The sequence below is a fragment of the Prionailurus bengalensis genome, chromosome X (genome assembly GCF_016509475.1).
Source record: "Prionailurus bengalensis isolate Pbe53 chromosome X, Fcat_Pben_1.1_paternal_pri, whole genome shotgun sequence".
Taxonomy (NCBI): domain Eukaryota; kingdom Metazoa; phylum Chordata; class Mammalia; order Carnivora; family Felidae; genus Prionailurus; species Prionailurus bengalensis.
In genome coordinates this window covers 83036765-83055845 of record NC_057361.1, presented here as the reverse complement: position 1 = coordinate 83055845, position 19081 = coordinate 83036765, and the positions used below count along the sequence as shown (strand labels likewise).

General features: G+C 37.8%; 1 protein-coding gene across 1 annotated transcript; it reads left to right on the top strand.

Annotated features, from left to right (window-relative positions):
* The first annotated feature begins 34 nt into the window (after nucleotides 1-34).
* On the top strand, nucleotides 35-12366 carry LOC122477108 (T-complex protein 11 X-linked protein 2-like). Its single transcript, XM_043570000.1, is given in 12 exon segments — nucleotides 35-101; nucleotides 6517-6602; nucleotides 7508-7627; nucleotides 8341-8408; nucleotides 9161-9294; nucleotides 9510-9724; nucleotides 9820-9946; nucleotides 9949-10000; nucleotides 10774-10934; nucleotides 11890-11897; nucleotides 12018-12202; nucleotides 12237-12366. Coding segments are annotated over 12 exon segments (1353 nt in total).
* Nucleotides 12367-19081: the final 6715 nt, after the last annotated feature.

The window sequence follows — 19081 nt, the reverse complement described above, 5'->3', positions numbered from 1 at the left end:
CCTGTCTACCAAGGTATGCTCCAGGACCAGACTGATGAGACAGAAGGGCTTCATTAGCAGAAGCAGCTGCCTAAGGGCAGCAGGTCGAGGGCTGGGAGGAGGTGAGGGACCAGGGTCCCCAAGGGGGTCTGTTGCTGCATGAGTCTAGCCACTACTCTCTTCATAGTCAAAGGTGGGTCTGGGGTGAAATTTAAGGAGGAAGGGACTCATTCCTGGACTAATAAAAGGCAGTCAGAGTTGAGGAAGTTTCCTCTCCTAGTTCCACTCTTTCTGTGCAGTGCTTTTTGGCAAGTCATTGTCCATCTCTGGGCCTTGATTTCCTCTTTTGCTTGCCTTATCCTTAACTGCTTTGATTTAAGGAAAGGCAGTCCTACTAATCTCAAGTTCTCCTTCCCCCAAGACTGTTTGAGGACCTTAGCTATTGCAATAAGAGGCTCTTGAAGACTTTGTTCCTAACCACCTTAACTGGGAGAAGTAGGTTCTGTCATCAAGGCACACAATGACAGCTGAAGAGCCCTCCTCTCCCTCATCCCTGGTCAGAGCCAGATCTTATACTACCAACAGCTTACCTCTTCTTGTCTTCCTCATTCCAGATAACATCAAGATGCCCAAGATTGAATAAAGTGTGCTACAAAATGATCCCCGTGAAGCAGAGAGTGGGGCTTATAAGCCTAAAACACCAGGGAAGAGCCAGGAAAACAAGAGTTTCTGTTTAGATGACCACTCTCCTGGTACGTCTAGAATTCTACCATCACATCCTTGGGTAGTGCTTGATAGCAGTTACATTAAAGTAATAGACTGCCTGTGGCTTAAGTGTCTTTTAGGAGCATAGAAGTCTCTTGCAACCTTGCATTTTTCCTTCCTCATCCTTTCACTACTCCTCTTTTGGATTATTATTTTTGTTGTCTTTTTTTCCCCTTTGAATATTTACATATAGGACCTAGGAACTTTACCAGCAGGTAAAATTGAAAGACATTTTGGCTATAGAGAAAGAGGCCAACAAAGCATAATAGCTTGTGTTTGACAATCCTTGAGAGTCTTTGGAAATAGATTACATATTTACTTATTTATAAAATCCAGAATAATTAACATACAGTGTATATTAGCTTCCAGTGTACAATGCAGTGATTCGATAATTCTATATGTTACTCAGTGCTCATCATGATAAGTCTACTCTTCAACAATTTAAAAAATTTTTTTAATGTTTATTTTTGATAGAGAGAGAGCACGAGTGGGGGAGGGGCAGAGAGAGAGAGGGAGACACAGAATCCGAAGCAGGCTCCAGGCTCTAAGCTGTCAGCCCAGAGACCGATGCAGGGCTCAAACCCACAATCCATGAGATCATGACCTGAATGAATTTGGACGCTTAAGCGACTGAGCCACCCAAGTGCCTCAACAACTTTTTTCAGTGTTTATTTATTTTTGAGACAGAAACAGATAAATCTACTTGTAATCCCCTTCAACTGTTTCACTCATCCCCCTCCCCACCTACCCTCTGGCAACCACCGTTTTATTCTCTATATTTAAGAGACTGTTTTTTAAGATTTTAATTCTGTATGGTTAATATACAATGTTATATTAGTTTCAATATACTGATCCACCAATTGTATACATTACTCAGTGCTCATCATGGTAAGTGTACTCTTAATCCTCTTCACCTATTTCACCCATCCCCCCATGCACCTCCCTCTGGTAACCATCAGTTTGTTCTCTATAGTTGAGTCTGTTTCTTGGTTTGTCTCTATTTTTTTCCATTTGTCCTTTGGTTTCTTAAATTCCACATATCAGTGAAATTGGATGGTATTTGTTTTTCTCTGACTGACTTATTTCACTTAGCATTATGCCCTCTAGATCCATTCATGTTGTTGCAAATAGCAAGATTTTATTCTTTTTATGGCTGATTAATATTTCATTATGTATATATACCACATCTTCATTCTCCATTCATTTATTGATAGGCACTTACATTACTCCCACAATTTGGCTATTGTAAATCATTTTTCAATAAACATAGAGGTGCATATATCTTTTTGAATTAGTGCTTTCATACTCTTGGGTAAATACTTAGTAGTGGAATTATTGGATTATAGGGAAATTCTGTTTTTGTTTTTTTGAGGAACCTCCATACTTTCTTCCACAGTGGCTGCACCACTTTGCATTCCCACCAACAGTGCATGAGTGTTCCTTTTCTTCCACATCCTAGCCAACACTTGCTGTTTCTTGTGTTTTTGGTTTAGCCATTATGACAGATGTGAAGTGATACTCATTGTGGTTTTGATTTGCATTTATCTGATGATGAGTGATGTTGAGCATCTTTTCATGTGTCTGTTGGCCATCTGGATGCCTTCTTTGGATAAATGTCTATGCATGTCTTCTGTCCATTTTTTAGTTGGGTTATTTATTTTTGGGGTATTGAGTTGTATAAGTTCTTTTGTATAGTTGGGATATTAACCCCTTAGCAGATACATCATTTGCAAATATCTTCTCCCATTAGGTGAGTTGTTTTTTTCTTTTATTGATGGTTTCCCTCATTGTTCACAAGTTTTAATTTTGGTGTAGTCCCAATAGTTTAACTTTGCATTTGTTTACCTTGGCCAAGGGAGATATATCAAGAAAAATGTTTCTGTGTCAAAAAGATTACTGCCTATGTCTTATTTTAGAAATTTTAGGTCTCACTTTTAGGCCTGTAATCGATTTAGAGTTTTTGTGTGTGGTGTAAGAAAGTGATCCAGTTTCATTCTTTTACATGTGACTGCCCAGTTTTCACAGCACCATTTGTTGAAGAGACTATCTTTTTCCCATTGTATATTCTTGCCTTTTTTGTATGGATTAATTTACCATAAAAGTGTAGGTTTATTTCTGGGCCCTCTATTCTGTTCTACTGATCTATGTGTCTATTTTTGTGTGAATACCATTATATTTTGATTATTATAGCTTTTAGTATACCTTGGATTGTGATACCTCCTGTTTTGTTCTTCTTTCTCAAGAAGTCTTTTGTGGTTCCATACAAATTTTAAGATTTTTGTTCTAGTTTGTGAAAAATAGTGTTGGTATTATGAAAAGGATTGCATTGAATCTGTAGATTGCTTTGGAAAATATAAACATTTTAACAATATTTGTTCCTCCAATCTATGAACATAGAATATCTTTCCATTTGTTTGTGTCATCTTCAATTTCTTTCATCAGTGTTTTATAGTCCTCAGAGTACAGGTCTTTCACTCCCTTCTTTAAGTTTATTCCTATCCATTTTATTCTTTTAGGTGCAATTGTAAATGGGATTGTTTTCTTAATTTCTTTCTGCTACTTCATTATTAGAGTATGGAAATGCAACAGATTCCTGTATATTGATCTTTGTATCCTGCAACTTTACTAAATTCGTTTATCAGTTCTAATAGGTTTTTTTTGGTGGAATCTTTAGGTTTTTTTATATATATATAGTATTATGCCATCTACAAATAGTGAAAGTTTTATTTCTTCCTAACTAATTTGGATGTCTTTTATTTCTTTTTATTGTCTACTTGCTGTGACTAAGACTTCCAGTACTATTGAATAAAAGTGGTGAGAGTGGATATCCTTGTCTTGTTCTGCTCTTAGGGGAAAATTTCTGAGTTTTTCACCATTGAGTATGATGTTACTGTGGGTTTTTTTATATATGGCCTTTATTATGTTGAGGTATGTTTCCACCAAACCTAGTTAAAAAAAAACCACAATATTTATTTATTTATTTTGAGACAGAGAGCAAGCGGGGGTGGGGCAGAGAGAGAGAGAGGGAGAGTCAGAGAATCTCAAGCAGGCTCCACACTGTCAGCACCAAGCCCAATGAGGGGCTTGATCTCATGGACCATGAGCAGATACCTGAGCGGATACCAAGAGTTGGATTCTTAACCCAGTGAGCCACCCAGGCGCCCCCCACCAAGCCTACTTTTTGGACAGTTTTTATCATGAGTACATGTTGTGCTTTGTCAAATGCTTTTCTGAATCCATTAAAAAGGTGATATTGTTTTTATCCTTTCCCTTGTTAATGTGATGTATCAAGTTGACTGATTTGCAAACATTGTATCATTGCATGCCAGGAGTAAATCCCACATGATTGTATGGCATATATTTTAAAAGTATTGTTGGATTTGGTTTGCTAATATTTTGTTCAGGATTTTTGCATCTATGTTCATCAGAGAAACTAGCATGTAGTTTTCTTTTTTGGTAGTGTTTTTTTCTTAAAATTGTTATTTAAATTTCAGTTAGTTAACACACAGTGCAATATTATTATCAGGTGTACAATTTAGTGATTCAGCATTTCTATACAACACCCAGTGCTCATTACAACAAATGCATTCCTTAATCTCCATCACCTACTTAATCATTCCCCCACCCACGTCCCCTGTGGTAACTATCAGTTTGTTCTCTATAATTAAAAATATGTTTCTTTTTAAAAAAGTTTATTTATTTATTTATTTTGAGAGAGAGAGAGAGAGAGAGAGAGAGAAAGCACGTGAGCAAGTGGGGGAGGGGCAGAGGGAGAGGGAGAAAGAGAATCCCAAGCAGACTCTGTACTATCAGCATGAGCCCAACACAGAGCTCAATCCTACAAACCATGAGATCACGACCTGAGCTGAAATCAAGAGTCATATGTTAAACCAACTGAGCCACCCAGGTGTCCTAAGAATCTGTTTCTTTATTTGCCTCTCTCTTTTTTCCCCCTGTGCTAATTTGTTTTGTTTCTTAATTTTCACATATGAGTAAAATCATATGGTATTCGTCTTTCACTGGCTGACTTATTTTGCTTGATATATATATATACACATATATATATCAAGCAAAATAATATATATATTATATATATATACCACATCTTATATACCACATATATATATATACCACATATATATACCATATATATATATATATATATATACACCACATCTTCTTTATCTATTCATCTATTGATGGACACTTAGGCTGCTTTCATATTTGAGCTATTGTAAATGATGCTGATATAAACATACAGGTGAATATGTCCTTTTGAATTCATGTTCTTGTATTCTTTGGGTAAATACCTAGTAGTGCAATTACTGGATCCTAAGGTAGTTCTATTTTTAACTTTTTGAGCAACCTCCATACTGTTTTCCATAGTGGCTGCACCAGTTGGCATTCCCACCAACAGTGCAAGAGGGTTCCTTTTTCTCCATATCCTCACCAACACCTGTTGTTTATTATGTTGTTGATTTTAGCCCTTCTGACAGGTTTCAGGTGATAGCTCATTGTAGTTTTGATTTCTTTTTCCCTGACAATCAGTGATGTTAAGCATATTTTCATGTGTCTGTTGGCTATATGGATGTCTTCTTTGGAAAACTGTCTATGTCTTCTGCCCATTATTAATTGGATTATTTATTTTTTGGGTGTTGAGTTTTATAAGTTGTTTATATATTTTGGATACTAACGTTTTATCAGATAGTGTCATTTATAAATATCTTGTCCCATTCTGTAGGTTGCCTTTTAGCTTTGTTGATTGTTTCCTTCATTGTGCAGAAGTTTTTTAATGTGATGAAGTCCCAATAGTGTATTTTTGCTTTTGTTTCTCTTGCCTCAGGAGACATATCCAGTAAGAAGTTGCTAAGGCCAATGTCAAAGAGGTTACTGCCTGTGTTCTTCTCTAAGAATTTGATAGGCTGCTATCTTAAATTTAGGTCTTTCATCTATCTTGAATTTATTCCTGATGTTTATAGCAGCATTACCAAAAATAGCCAAATTATGGAAAGGGCCCAAATGTCCATCTCCTGATGAATGGATAAAGAAGATGTGGTGTGTATATATATACAATGGAATATTACTCAGCCATAAAAAATAATGAAATCCTGCCATTTGCAAAGATATGGATGGAGCTAAAGCGTATTATACTAAGTGAAATAAGTCAGTCAGAGAAATACAAATACCATATGATTTCATTCATATGTGGAATCTAAGAAACAAAACAGGTGAACAGAGAGAGTCAAACCATAAAACAGACTCTTAACTACAGAGAATAAACTGAGGGTTGCTGGATGGGAGGTGGGGGGGGTGGATTCAATGGGGGATGGGTATTAAGGAAGGCACTTGTGATGAGCACTGGGTATTGTATATAAGTGATGAATCAGCAAATTATACTCCTGAAACTAAAAAAATAGTAGAAACAGTAACTCATAAAAATATTTATTGTATAAATCATAATTATTAATTTGTCAGTGTTTCTTTGCTGTGTTTACTTACAATTTTGATATTTCAAGCAAAAGGTTTTGAAATCAGTTTCACTTTTTCCTCTTCATAAACTTCTCTTCGTGCCTGAATTCTCAGAGAGTTACAGTGCTATTGAAGGTCAAAGAGTTCAGAAAACCTCCAAATACTAGAATGATTGAGTGAATCCATGTAGGATGTTTGATGGATCTAAATTTTGCGGTCTTACGTCACTGAGTAAATCTCTAAATAAAATAGAAATTCTACTTGTGTGGGTTCTCTGATGATGACTGCTATGCCTTTTTCCAGAGAGCAGACCTGAAGTACTTTCTGTCACAGATCTGATAGAGACAGTTAACGAAGTTTCTAAACTTAGCATTGCTCATGAAATCATGGTAAACCATGCCATCATGATCACATTTGTTATCTTTAAAAAAAATCCTTGATTTTAGCACGAATATGTGGCATTGTGTGTGTAAGACTTTGTTGGGGGTAGGAGGACCATTTAATAGACTTATTGAAATAGTTCAGGTAGGAATTTACAGTAGATGGGGATGGATTACAGAGATATTTAGGAAACAAAATCTCTGGAATTTTGTGACCCAGTAGATAAATAGATGAGGGGAAAGTAATTTAGAAGGAATCCAGTACACACCAAAGTTATGTGTTGGTAACATCTCACAAGTGGGATTGGTGTGTTGGGGGATGAACTTTGACTTTTTACCCACTTGTTTTTGTATTTCTTGTATTTGTTTTAAAAAAACTTGCATTATTATTATATTTTTAAGATGAAAAGAGCTAAGCTCTCTGGTTTGCATGAATAAGGAACAGGGCTGAACGGGGGAGATAATGAGTTGAATTTTCAGCTTGCTGAGTTTGAGGTGCACCTAAAACTTTCAAGTTTTATCAAGAAGGAAATTTTTTCTTGGGTTTCAAAACTGAAATAAAAAGAATATCTAGTGTAAAGTATAAGTATACGGACACAGAAACTAAGGTATACATTTAGGTTAGATGCAGAACCAGGACTAGAACTTAAGGGCCCAACCCCTAGTTCATGGTTCTTTCTACTGCAGGAGAGCTTCTCTGGATCCCTGAGGTCCCTTCTGAGATGATTTGGTTAACATCTTTGCATCTGATACTAAACTCAGTTTATTCAATTCTGCCCATCTACATATAGCTCTTGGCCTGTCAATTTAATGATCTTTCATGATCTTGAAAGTGCTGTTTGGGATTTAGGACATTATGATCCTGTATCAGTTCTCTGGGTAGAGAGAAATTTGCTCATTTAAACTTCTTATAGTTTGGAAGGCAGGTTCATGGAGACAATGTACAATGCTTTTGGGGACCATCTGAAAGCGCAGCTATCCAGTACTCCCCTGACCTCACTTATGCTCTTGAACTTTTAAAAGAATTTAAGGAGGTGAGTAACCAACCTCTCATTTGTGGATGTTAAGTTTCTGGGCAGACCAAATCTTTGGATTGTTGATGGCTACCAATATCCTAAGTTGCATACTGCCTTTCTGAACATGGTCCATTACTTAAATAGACCATCTAAAGAAGCATTTTATTTGTATGATATGAAGCTTGAAAGTTGGTATCTTGCTATAATATCACAGTATATTGTTCAATTTAAAAGATTTTCACTGAGCTTTTTCTATGTTTCAGAAGCACATAAGTGAATAAAAGAGCCCTTGCCCACAAGGATCTCATACTTTTGAGTCAAAAAGCAATTTCAAATGACCTTTAATGGTTCCTTTGCTTATTATCTTTGACCTTTCAAATAAAACAATCAAAATGTCTTTATCCCTCATTAGGAGTGCTTCAATCACCTTGTGGTGGTGTGTATTTTTTTATATTTTATATTCTGCACTTCTTTTTATGATACTCCTATTTTTATTCATATTTTAACCTCATTGTCGTCAAGAAATAATATGGCACTATTGTTATTACTGATCCCAGTGAAGCCTTGTGTTATAATTGGTCCCTAAACAGAAAGAAATAATATTCTCCTACAAGAAACTTAGAGACATAGTTTTGAGACTCCCAAAAGACATAGGCTGTGATGACTTTGTTTTAAGAGGGCTGTTCATTGGAGAGTGTTAGGATTTCTAAACAATTTCATTCCATTGACTGTGTGCACCAGTCCAAGATGAAGCTGTGCAGAAAGTAGAAAGCATAGCAGATCCTGTGCAATTACTGAGGTAAGAAACTAAATGTAGTGACCCTGAAATCTGCCTTAGACAACTGTGCCAGAAAACTCTGGGCTGGATACTGTGTTGTAGCTCCTGCCTTATCTTGCTCTTCTATACTGATGAACTGACTAATATCTCTTATTTTCCTCCCTAGACTAGTGGCTGTTGTTTTCCAAGGATAGTCTCTTGGCGTCTTTTTTGGTGATCTTTATATCATTTTGACTCCTTTTAATAAATGATGCTAAGACATAGCATAGTAATTCTTTCTTCTAGAGATTTCAAACTGCCCTTTCCAAGATGTTCTCCTATGTATCTTAACTTATACCCTGTGAGGGTACATAAATGAAGATTATCCCTGTTTCATAGCTAGGAGAACCAAGACTCAGAATGGTAAAGTGATATGACCAGTGAGTTAGAAATTCAATCACCATCACTCCAGCTACTCGTAGATAGTTATTAGGGCTTTGATCATTTCCCTTCCACTGAGTACTCTTTCTAAAAAGTAGTGGCTACATTGGAAAGAGTTCTAGACTGGTAACTAAAAGGACAGAAGACATATTTGTCTTTACTTCTGACAACAATCACTTTGTGGTCTTGGGTCCCTAACTGCAGTATTTTTATTTGTAAATTCAAGTTAGATGGTTGTTTTTAAGGCCCACTTTAACTCTACTGTGATTTTAGAACTTCTTGCTTGAGTTCCACCCTTCCACACTAGATTTCCTTTCATAGTGTAAATATTTGATTTCTTCTTATGACATAAGTATCTTCCATGTTCTTATCCTGGTGAAAATGGACATGGTGAGCTATACTATCTAGATCCTTTGACCCTTCCTGCAGGAACATTATGTCCAGTATGAACGAGCTAAATTTCAAGAACTCCTTGACAAGCATCCCAGTATGTTTAAAATTTAAGTTCAGGAGAGGGAGATTTGACTTTGGGGTTGCCTTCTTACAGTGATAAAGTATTTTCTAATTTTTGAATAGAAAGTTTCTTTTCTGGGTAAAGGGTAGGGAAAAGGAATATTTCACTAGGACAGAAAGTCCCACAAAATAATTTTTATTGACCAAGTCTTAGTCTTTAAGCCTCACATATTCACTTTTATGTCATAGATCTCCTTGATTACACCACAAAATGGCTAACCAAAGCAGCAACAGATCTCATTATACCATCTACAAGTTCTTATGGATCTTCCAGCTCCTGCAGCTTGTCCTGTTCACCTCCAAGTTGGGTAGCTAAAAACTCAGATGTCCCCAATCCCACAAGGGTGATATTCCAGAGTTACATGAACCTTCTCTGGGATCCTGATAATTATGAGTTCCCTGAGGTACAAATGTGTTTTAGAGCTTTGCCTTTTTGTTTTGTATTTAACATCTCTACCAGAACTTTCCTCTCTTAACCCACTCTTCCCTCTCTCAACAGACTTTGCTGATGGACAAAATCTGGCTGTGGGAGATGGAGTCCCAGCTGCACCAGTTAACTATCCTAGCCTCAGTCTTGCTAATAGCCAGAAGTTTCTCTGGTAATGCTTTACTCAGGTTTTCTGAATTTGTGACAAACTGAAGTGCATAACCAAGGCCCTGACAGAGGAATTTAACTCTAGGTAAGCTTCATAGGCAGATCTTTCTTAGAGTTGAAAATAATATGTGTTTTTTGGTAATATATTATTGATTATTTGTCATCAGAAACCACACAAAGGACCTTGGGGGCCACTAGTAAAGATTGTTGGTGTCTTTTGATAAGTCAAGGCTTGGAATAGAGTAATAAAACTTAGTTACAAAGAGAAGAGTGTGGAGGCTAGTTTGCTACAAATGATTCATTATCATGTTTTTCTAAAAATAATTCATTAGATATTTGAATAGGTGATGTTGGATTTGTGTATGTATATCCAGAAGTTTATCAGTTGATCAGTAATATTGATTGATCATCACTGCATGCAGAGCACCACAACGAAAATAAAAAGAGGAATTAGAAGTCCAGGTCTCTTAACATATTTATAATGTAACTGGTGAAATACGAAAAGAACAACCAGGAAAATACCCAAGAAAATCTTAAAACAAGATTTAAATAACGTTTATGTGACTAAAGAATACTGAGTGAATCCAACGATAGAACTGAACCTTTGTCCAATTTATGTTGTTTTATTTGAAGATGAATATAATACTATATGTATGAATTAGTTGGCCCCTTGAGGGTAACAATGAAGGTTTTTAATTTGTACATGGGGTCCTGCTGTCTACCAGTAGTGGTGACTTAGAATTATCCTTTGAGGACCTGTCTTCTATTAGGGGCTTTCTGGGCTTTGACTCTAGGTCAGGGCCACTCTGCTATGACCCTATGTCAAGGCCACTCTGCTTTCTGTCCTTCATTATCTAGGCCTCAAGTGGCTATGCTGAGTGTGAGTGAACAAGTGTCTCAGGAAATCCATCAAGGCCTCAAAGACATGGACCTTACTGCCCTGAGAAGAGAAAACATGGCATCTCTTTTAGGCCAACTCCAGAATATTGCCAAGGAGAACTGTGTTCATAACATCATTGGTAAGAGTCCCATAGTAGTGATAGGGAGGGGTGCCAAGAATGTAGAGGATGAAGGGACACTTTTGTGGCTCAGTTGGTTAAGTGTCTGACTCTTGATTTCAGCTCAGATCATGATCTCGCAGTTTGTGAGGTCAAGCACCATGTCCAGCTCTGTGCTGGTGGCACGGAGCCTGCTTGGAATTCTCTCTCTTCCTCCCTTTCTCTCTGCTCCTCCTGCATGCTGTATCTTTCTCTTTCAAAAAAAAAAAGATAAATAAACTAAATAAAAAAGAATGTGGAAGATGAAGAGGTAAACATAACCTTGGAAGCCAGTTTGCTAACTATTTAAAAATAGAAAAGCATGATCATTGGGAAAGACTTTTGGCTTTAGTTTTCTCATCTATAATATGCAGGGTTGAAATAGATCTCTTTCAGTTTGAAGAGTGATTGTATGGTTTTAAAGTGGACCCATAGCTAAGCTATGTAACTTGCAGGTGTGAAATACTGTCCCATCAACCCAAGTCATTCCTGGTCATTTTCCTAACTATATAGTCCAAGATCTATGATGGGAGACCTTTCCTCTAGCCTATGTTTTAAAAGTTACATTGTGGGCTCCTACACACCTCCAAGGAACTAATACTGACTTAGGCTGTAGGATATATTCCATGCTGCAATGGAAGCAGTAAACTTGGCCAGCTTGCTTCTACTTTTGCATCTTAACATCAACTGATTTGGATGTGTAGGACTGAATTTTGTGCACTGTTGCAATGCATGCCTTTATAATTTCATCTACAATATCTGGGATCCTCTTGGTAGGTCAATGCATACAAGGAACTCACTTAAAACCACATAATCTTATGAATATCCAGAAATTTGCTAGGTCAACATCTTTTGAACATGCATTGCCTTTGGGAGCTTGATAGCATTCCCTCCTCAAAAATGAAGTAGATAATTCTCATTTATACAGTTTATCCAGATGAATGGGTAGGTCAGTGAATATCTCAGTTAACTTAATCTTTGGTGAGCAAAAAGTACAAGGACATTATGATTTTTTTCTGAAACCTCTTTGATCTTCCTCTTTTCATTGTTTTCCCTTGCTTACAGATCAATGAATCAATCCATTTGTTTCTCAAATGTTTGGTTCATGGCATGCAGGAGTCTCGGCTAGACTTTCCTGGAGGCTTTATTCTCATCAAAGGGGAGTTGACAGAACTAGGCTGGAAATTTTTCAATCTGATGCATCACAATCAGCAAGTATTTATCCCCTACTATGCCAAAATCCTAAAACAAACAAACAAAAACAACAACAACAAAAAAACAATGTATCATCCCTTCAGCTCAGGCACAAGAAACAGAAGTGGGGTCTGATAGTGATGGACCCCAGATATGGCAACAGGGAACCAGGAGAGAGGGCTCACCATGTTCCTGGGATGACATCACCTGTGGTCAATAGAGCAGCTAGTCCTCTTCCTCACTACAGCCAGGACACAGAGATGCAGGATCAAGCAAGTAACACCAAGTGGTCCAACCTCAGTTAATAAACTTCTGAGCTGCAAGAAAACTTCAGTTCCTTTTGTTTTGCAACTGATTATAGGTTCTGTGCCCTTATATCCTAACTAGCTGAGAATACAGCGGACCCTCAGCTTTCCTTCAGAGTATGCTAGCGGTTGAGCAGGAATCAAGGCATCAGGTGCTAACATTATTTTGTATAATGGAAAATAATTTCCTTGAGGGCTATGAAAACCCTTTTTGGAATGGAGTTATCCAGAGTATGAATATAAAGGCAAATCAGAAAATCAGAGCCTGAAGTGGGACTCGAACCCATGAACCATGAGATCACGACCTAAGCTGAAGTTGCCACTTAACTGACAGCCACCCAGGTGCTCCTATTTATTTTTATTTTAAAGAGAGTGAGTGTGTGAGTGTGGGAGAGGGACAAAAGGAAAGAGAGGAAGAGAAAGAGAGAGAATCTTAATCAGGCTCTACGCTGAACTGTTGCGACCTGCGCAACAAACACCGAGATCAGGGTCCTGAGGATAGGGGAATGTAAGAAAGAAAAGAAGAGAGAAGCCAGTTTGGGAACAGGAGGGTCCCCTGGGCTGATGGCCCAAGTGACGGCTTTATTGTTGCTGTACACAATCTTTTATATCAAGACTCTTATGGGTCAGGTCATTCTAAGAATAAACAGGTTTTGCATGATCGCTGCCAACCAAAACATTTAGTTCTGTGTACCTTGTGAACTTTCTAAATGGGTCACAACAAGACCTTGTTGAGAGATTGCTAGCAAAACATAGTTCCCATGTTTGTTCCTATTTGACTCGGGGTAAAAAAGGGGGTAACATTACTGCCAACACCCACAGACCATAAGCTTCAGGAATTAGATTTCTCAGCCTTGACAATTCTTTCGTATGCCTTTGCAAGTGGGGGAATGGGAGGGGGAACCACCGGGTTGGCTGAGTCAACAGGGAGCCGTTGCTCAACCCGGTCTCAGCCTGGCACCGGGGTCCGGCCTCCCACACTGAACGACACAGGGCTTGATCCCATGATCCTGGGATCATGACTTGAGGCAAAATCAAGAGTCAGACATTTAAGCAACTGACCCACCCAAGTGCCCTTCCCTATAATTTTAAAGGATGTAGGGATAGTAAGAGCCCCCACCTCCTGTTCTGGTCTATGGAATGAGGCAGTATGAAAACTGGGGACTGGATGAAAGTTGATATTGTCTGCTAACAAGCATTCTGTTGAGGACAGTTCTCAGACTCTATAGGATTCATGTCTCTCAAGTGATCATAAGGGTGAGGTTTGGAGTCTTTGGTAGTAACACCAAATGAAAGCAGTTAAAAGTCAGTGACTGACTTGTATGAAGTTCATCCCTGGTCCTGTTCTGCAGCTGAATTAATATCCTGTTTCAACATCTCTAGGATTAGAATAACCCATTCTTCTTGACAGAATGATGTGGGTTTTCAAGGGTGGAAGCAGCCACCGTAATTCTCACTTGAACTCTGGAACTCTAACTTCCAGGTTATGATTGTAAACTCAGTTGGAATCACACATGACAAATTGTCTAGGTCCACAAGGACCTGGGCTTGTTTTTGGAGATTGTGGAGATTCATCCTATCATTCTTAGGCCAACTGCAACAGACCAACAGCAATCTAGAAGATTAAGGAAAAAATTCAGTTTGGAATTTGACTTGTTTGGAATGGGCAGGGGAAAATAGAAATTCACTTATGGGACATTGTAACTGGGTTATCCAATGTCCTCACTATTTCAGGGAATGTAAAGAGCTGAGGATAACTTACTTAACCCAAGAAATATAACAGATGGGATCTGTGTTCCATTAGTCCCAGGGCAGTTTCTCCAGAGATTGGATCCCAAATGGGTAACACAGATAGGTGACTGGAGTGATAATTTTACTTTGGCTAGATATAGGAAACACAGAGGAGCTGGGGAATAGACCATTCAAGGAGTCTATTCTTGTGACTTAGTTAAGCCTCAGGAAAGAGACTAAGGCTGGTAAATGTGGTGTATGTAATAAGCAGGTAGTGAACTTTGTCTAGTTGGATTTTCAAATATGATTTGCAAATATTTATACAAATATAAAAAAATCTTAATTTTGGAAGTCTAATTGTCTTTGAAAAATGTGCTCTGAAGGTATCTTTGTAGAGATGACTGGTGGATACAGACATTGGACTGAAATGAACCTTTGCTATATTATACTCTATAAGTACAATTTGGCATAACTAATTTAGAGATTCTGAGTTGGTTGTATATCTCCACATGGAGGAGATAGGAACCCTAATTCTAAACAAGGAATGATAGCTTCATTTAATCCTTCTCACAATTTAGGGATTCTATGTATAGAGAAATTGATAGTATATGCACATGGTTAAAGAAGGCATTTGGTGGGTGTGGCTGTGTGGTTCTGTCAGTTAGGCATCTGACTCTTGATTTGGGCTCAGGTCATCATCTCATGGTTTGTGAGTTCGAGCCCCACATTGGGCTCTGTGCTGGCGGTGTGGAGCCTGCTTGGGATTACCTCTCCCATCTCTCTCTCTGCCCCTACCCCTCTTACTCTCTCTTTCAAAATAAATAAATAAACTTAAAAAATTAAAAAAAGGTATGTGGTGAAAAATCCATTTCTCTCCCACTCCTGTGTCTCATTTCTCCTACATAGATGAAACTACTGTTGCCAGATTTTTGTGTATTCTCCCAGAGATATTCTCTGCAAATTCAAGAACATATTATAACATTTATGGGCATATATGTCCCAGGCACTTTTCTATGCTCTCTACATATATTATTTACTCCTTTACAATTTATCTCCAATTTATTTTTCCAGTTCTAGTGCAGTATAGCAGAAGAAATGTTAGTTGGAAATTGTTTTGGTGTTTTTTGTTTGCCTGCTCTGGAATATGAGAAAATCTTTTCACTTTCTCAAATTTTTCTTTTTCTTCATCTATAAAATTGTGTATTAGACTAAATCAGTGATTTTATTTTTAAATCTCCTATATGTTCATTTTTCAAAAAAAATGAAATTTTTCCAGATGGACATGAATAAAATAAAAACTAGGCACCTTGAGTTGAAGCAGAGCTGTAAAAAGAAGTTTTGAGGATTGCTTGCAAACCACTTCACTAGATGATCCCTAAAGGTTCCAGTACGATTTTCTTATGGCTGCTGTAACAAATTACCACAAACTTGGTGGCTTAAAACAACATGTACTTGTTCTCTTATAGTCCTAGAGTCCAAGTACGAAATCAGTCTTACTGGGTCAAAAACAAGGTATTGGCAAGGCCTCCCTCTGGCATCCCTAGAAAAGAATTTGTTGACTTTCCATTTCTACCTCTAGAGCTGCATTGTTGTATTCCTTGGCTTGTGATCCATTCCTCCATCATCCAAACCAGCAGCATAGCATCTTTCTTCAGTCATCACATTGCCTCTTTCTTCTGTGTCGAATCTCCCTCTCCCTTCCTTTTAACAAGGATACTTGTTATTACATTTAGAGCCTACCAGAATAATCTCTCCATCTAAAGATCCTTAACTTAATTACATCTGCAAAGTCCCTTTTGCCATATAAGACAACATTTACAGGTTCCAGGGACTGAGACATTGATATCCTTACAGGCTATTATTCAGGTTACCATATAGTCTGCCTTCTGACCCCCTAAAATTTATATCCATTCTACATACAAAATGTGTTCACCTCATCCCAATATCCACCAAAGTCTTAACACATTACATATCAATATAAGTCCACAATATCAACTGTAAAGCATTTAATCAGGTATGTGAGAAACTGAGTATGATACTCCCTTGGGAAAAACTTCTATTAGTGGGCCTGTGAGGGAGTAAAAACATTACCTCTTCCCAAATTATAGTGGTAGGATAGGATTATGATAATTAACAGACATTCCCACTCCAAATGTGAGAAAATAAAGAAAATAGTTATTGGCTCCAAGGAATTTTGAAATCCAACCAGACAAGCTCCCCTAGGCTTAAAGGTCTAGGAATAATTCTCTATGGCTAGAGGCTCTGACTTCTGTGCCTGAGGCTCCACCTTTTATATCCAAGGCTCTGTCCTCAGAGTTATCCTTCCATTTTCCTTGAAGGATAATACATGTTTGAAGCTGAGTACTTTTATCAGCCTGTTTCCTGCCTGTAGAATTTTGGGAGTCCAACAGCCTTCCTTCATTTGATCCTCTCTTTTTCCCATTCAGTTCAAGTTGGCAGTGTTTCTGCTGATACAACATTCTCAAAAACCTTATGAGTCAACTCTTTATATGTCAAATATTCATTGCATTTGACCAGAAGAGCTTTCACAGATCTTTCCTGGATAAACATATTTTTGTAACTGGATTCTGCTGAGATGGTTGATGGGATCCATGAGTCACATGTTTAATCTCCTCAAAGGACCCTCTGTATGAATAAATACTCCGATCCTTTAGAAGCTCTAACAAAGGTTGTTCAGCCATACCCATTGTTTTCTCTTTAGGGAATGATTTCCTCATAGTGAATCCCTTAGTTTTAGCATCTTTTACAATTTGAATAGGCTCAGAATTTCCCAAATAATTAAGTCCAGGGTTTTTTATTCTTAACATTCTTCCTTCAGTCTATGTGTTCCAACTTCTTTACTATAAGCAGCAAGGAGAAAAAAGGCTACACCTTTAATATTTTACTTGGCATTCTCCTCAAAATATCATGTTCATTCCTTACAAATTCTGCTTTCTACACAAATGGAAGACACAATTAAGCTGAGCTATCTACCACTTTATAACAAGGTTATCCTTTTCTCCTGTTTTTAAAAACATGTTCCCTATTTCCTTCTGAACTCTCACCGGCAGTGCCTTTAACATTTATATTTCTATCAAAAGTTTATGATAATTTAGGTATTCTCTAAAGTGACCTAGGCTTTCTATGTCATGCAAGTCACCTCCTTCTGCTATGTTTTTTTTTTTAGTGAGATACACCTTATATAACATAAATTTCCCCCATTTTAAAATTAATAGGTTTTTAGGACATTCATTATGCTGTAGTCATCACCACATTCTAATTCAAGAACGTTTCCATCATCCTAAAAAGAAACTCTGTAACTACCAGTAAGTCCCATTTCCCTATTGCCTCCATTCCTAGCAACCACGAATCTATGTTTCCAATGGATTCTCTGTGAGCCATATTCCTTATGGTTTCAGGGGGCCTTAGCTTTGAGATGAGCCAGGCAAGGGAGAGAACTGGGGCTGACAACTGTCTACTTTGTCTTCCCAAGGCTAGGACTTCGGTAGTGGAGTAAGTTAAGGGGGCAGTTTCTCTGAGAAGCAAGCTGTCTGAAAGTGTCAGAAGATTTTCTTTGCATGAAACCTCACCTGAAGAACTCAAATACCAGAGCCAGAGAGGGACTAGAGAGTCTTGGTGACTGGGGTCTATGTATTGCTTATTTCTTAATGCCAACTTGAATCTTCAGCACTGGTTTGGGAGATTTTGTTTTGAGTTCCCAGCTGCAGAGATGCTCATTGCCCTGGATTTCTGGGCCTTCAGGGCTAGCTGATAAGCCATCTTAAATATATGTCTTAAAGTCAGGATGATCTCACAAGTTAGATACTGGGGAAAAGCATAAAAACCAATAGAATCTGGAATTTAGGAGCTACTTCCCTTTCTTAAATGTCTGTCTTGTCCACATACACCTACAAAGAGCACAGGCACAGGCATCATCTAGATGAGAATTACACTGACAATATGAGCTACAATTACATGATCTATAATTAAATTACCCCCATTTAATTTTTAAAATAACGTTAGATTGGTTATATTACATCCTCATTTTCACAGATGAGCATGTAGGCACAGAATGAAGCTAAATTGTGCAATATCATATAGCTAGTGAGTAGAAGAAGCCAGAATCAAACGGCAGCATTCTGTTACCACAGCCTATATTCCCAACCTCACTAACACAAGACAAGTGAGAAATTTATTGTTTCACATTTCTGGAGGTAAGACATCTGAAATCAAAGTATTGGCAGAATTCATTCCTTCTGGGAGCTGTGAGGCAAGAATATATCCCAGGACATTTTTTTTTTTTTTTGGCTGATAGATGGCTATCATCTCTTTGTGTCTCTTTGCATCATCTTCACTGTATGAATATGTGTATACATTTCTCCCTTTTATAAGGACATTAATCATATCTGACAGTTGTCCACCTTATTCCAGTATGACTTCATCTTAACTAATTACACCTGCAAAAGTTGTATTTCCAAATAATGCCACATTCTGAGGTACTGGATGTTAGGACTTCAACATACAAATTTTGAGAGGGGACACAATTCAACACAGAATAGAGGGCATCCTTGTTTCATGGGCTCTGTCATTATTTCTCTTTCAAATCACTGTGGGGTATAAGGATGTGATCCCTCTTCAGAGAGGCCAATGGTATCCACAAATAAGCTGAAGTAAAAATTTGAGGACAGAAAACCTCTTCCCAAGAAAGGCATAGGTATCCTCAAGAGGAAAATGGTGGGGGGGGCATTTCAGAAAAGCTATCAGATGGAAAGCTTGGTAAATAGGGGAAACATGTTGATAAGGAGGAAGTCAGGGCAAGATCAAGGCCTTGCAAGACTTAGGAGATACTTTTCTAGAAGCTGGAAAACCTTCTGCTACTATAACATTGGGAGCTCCTTC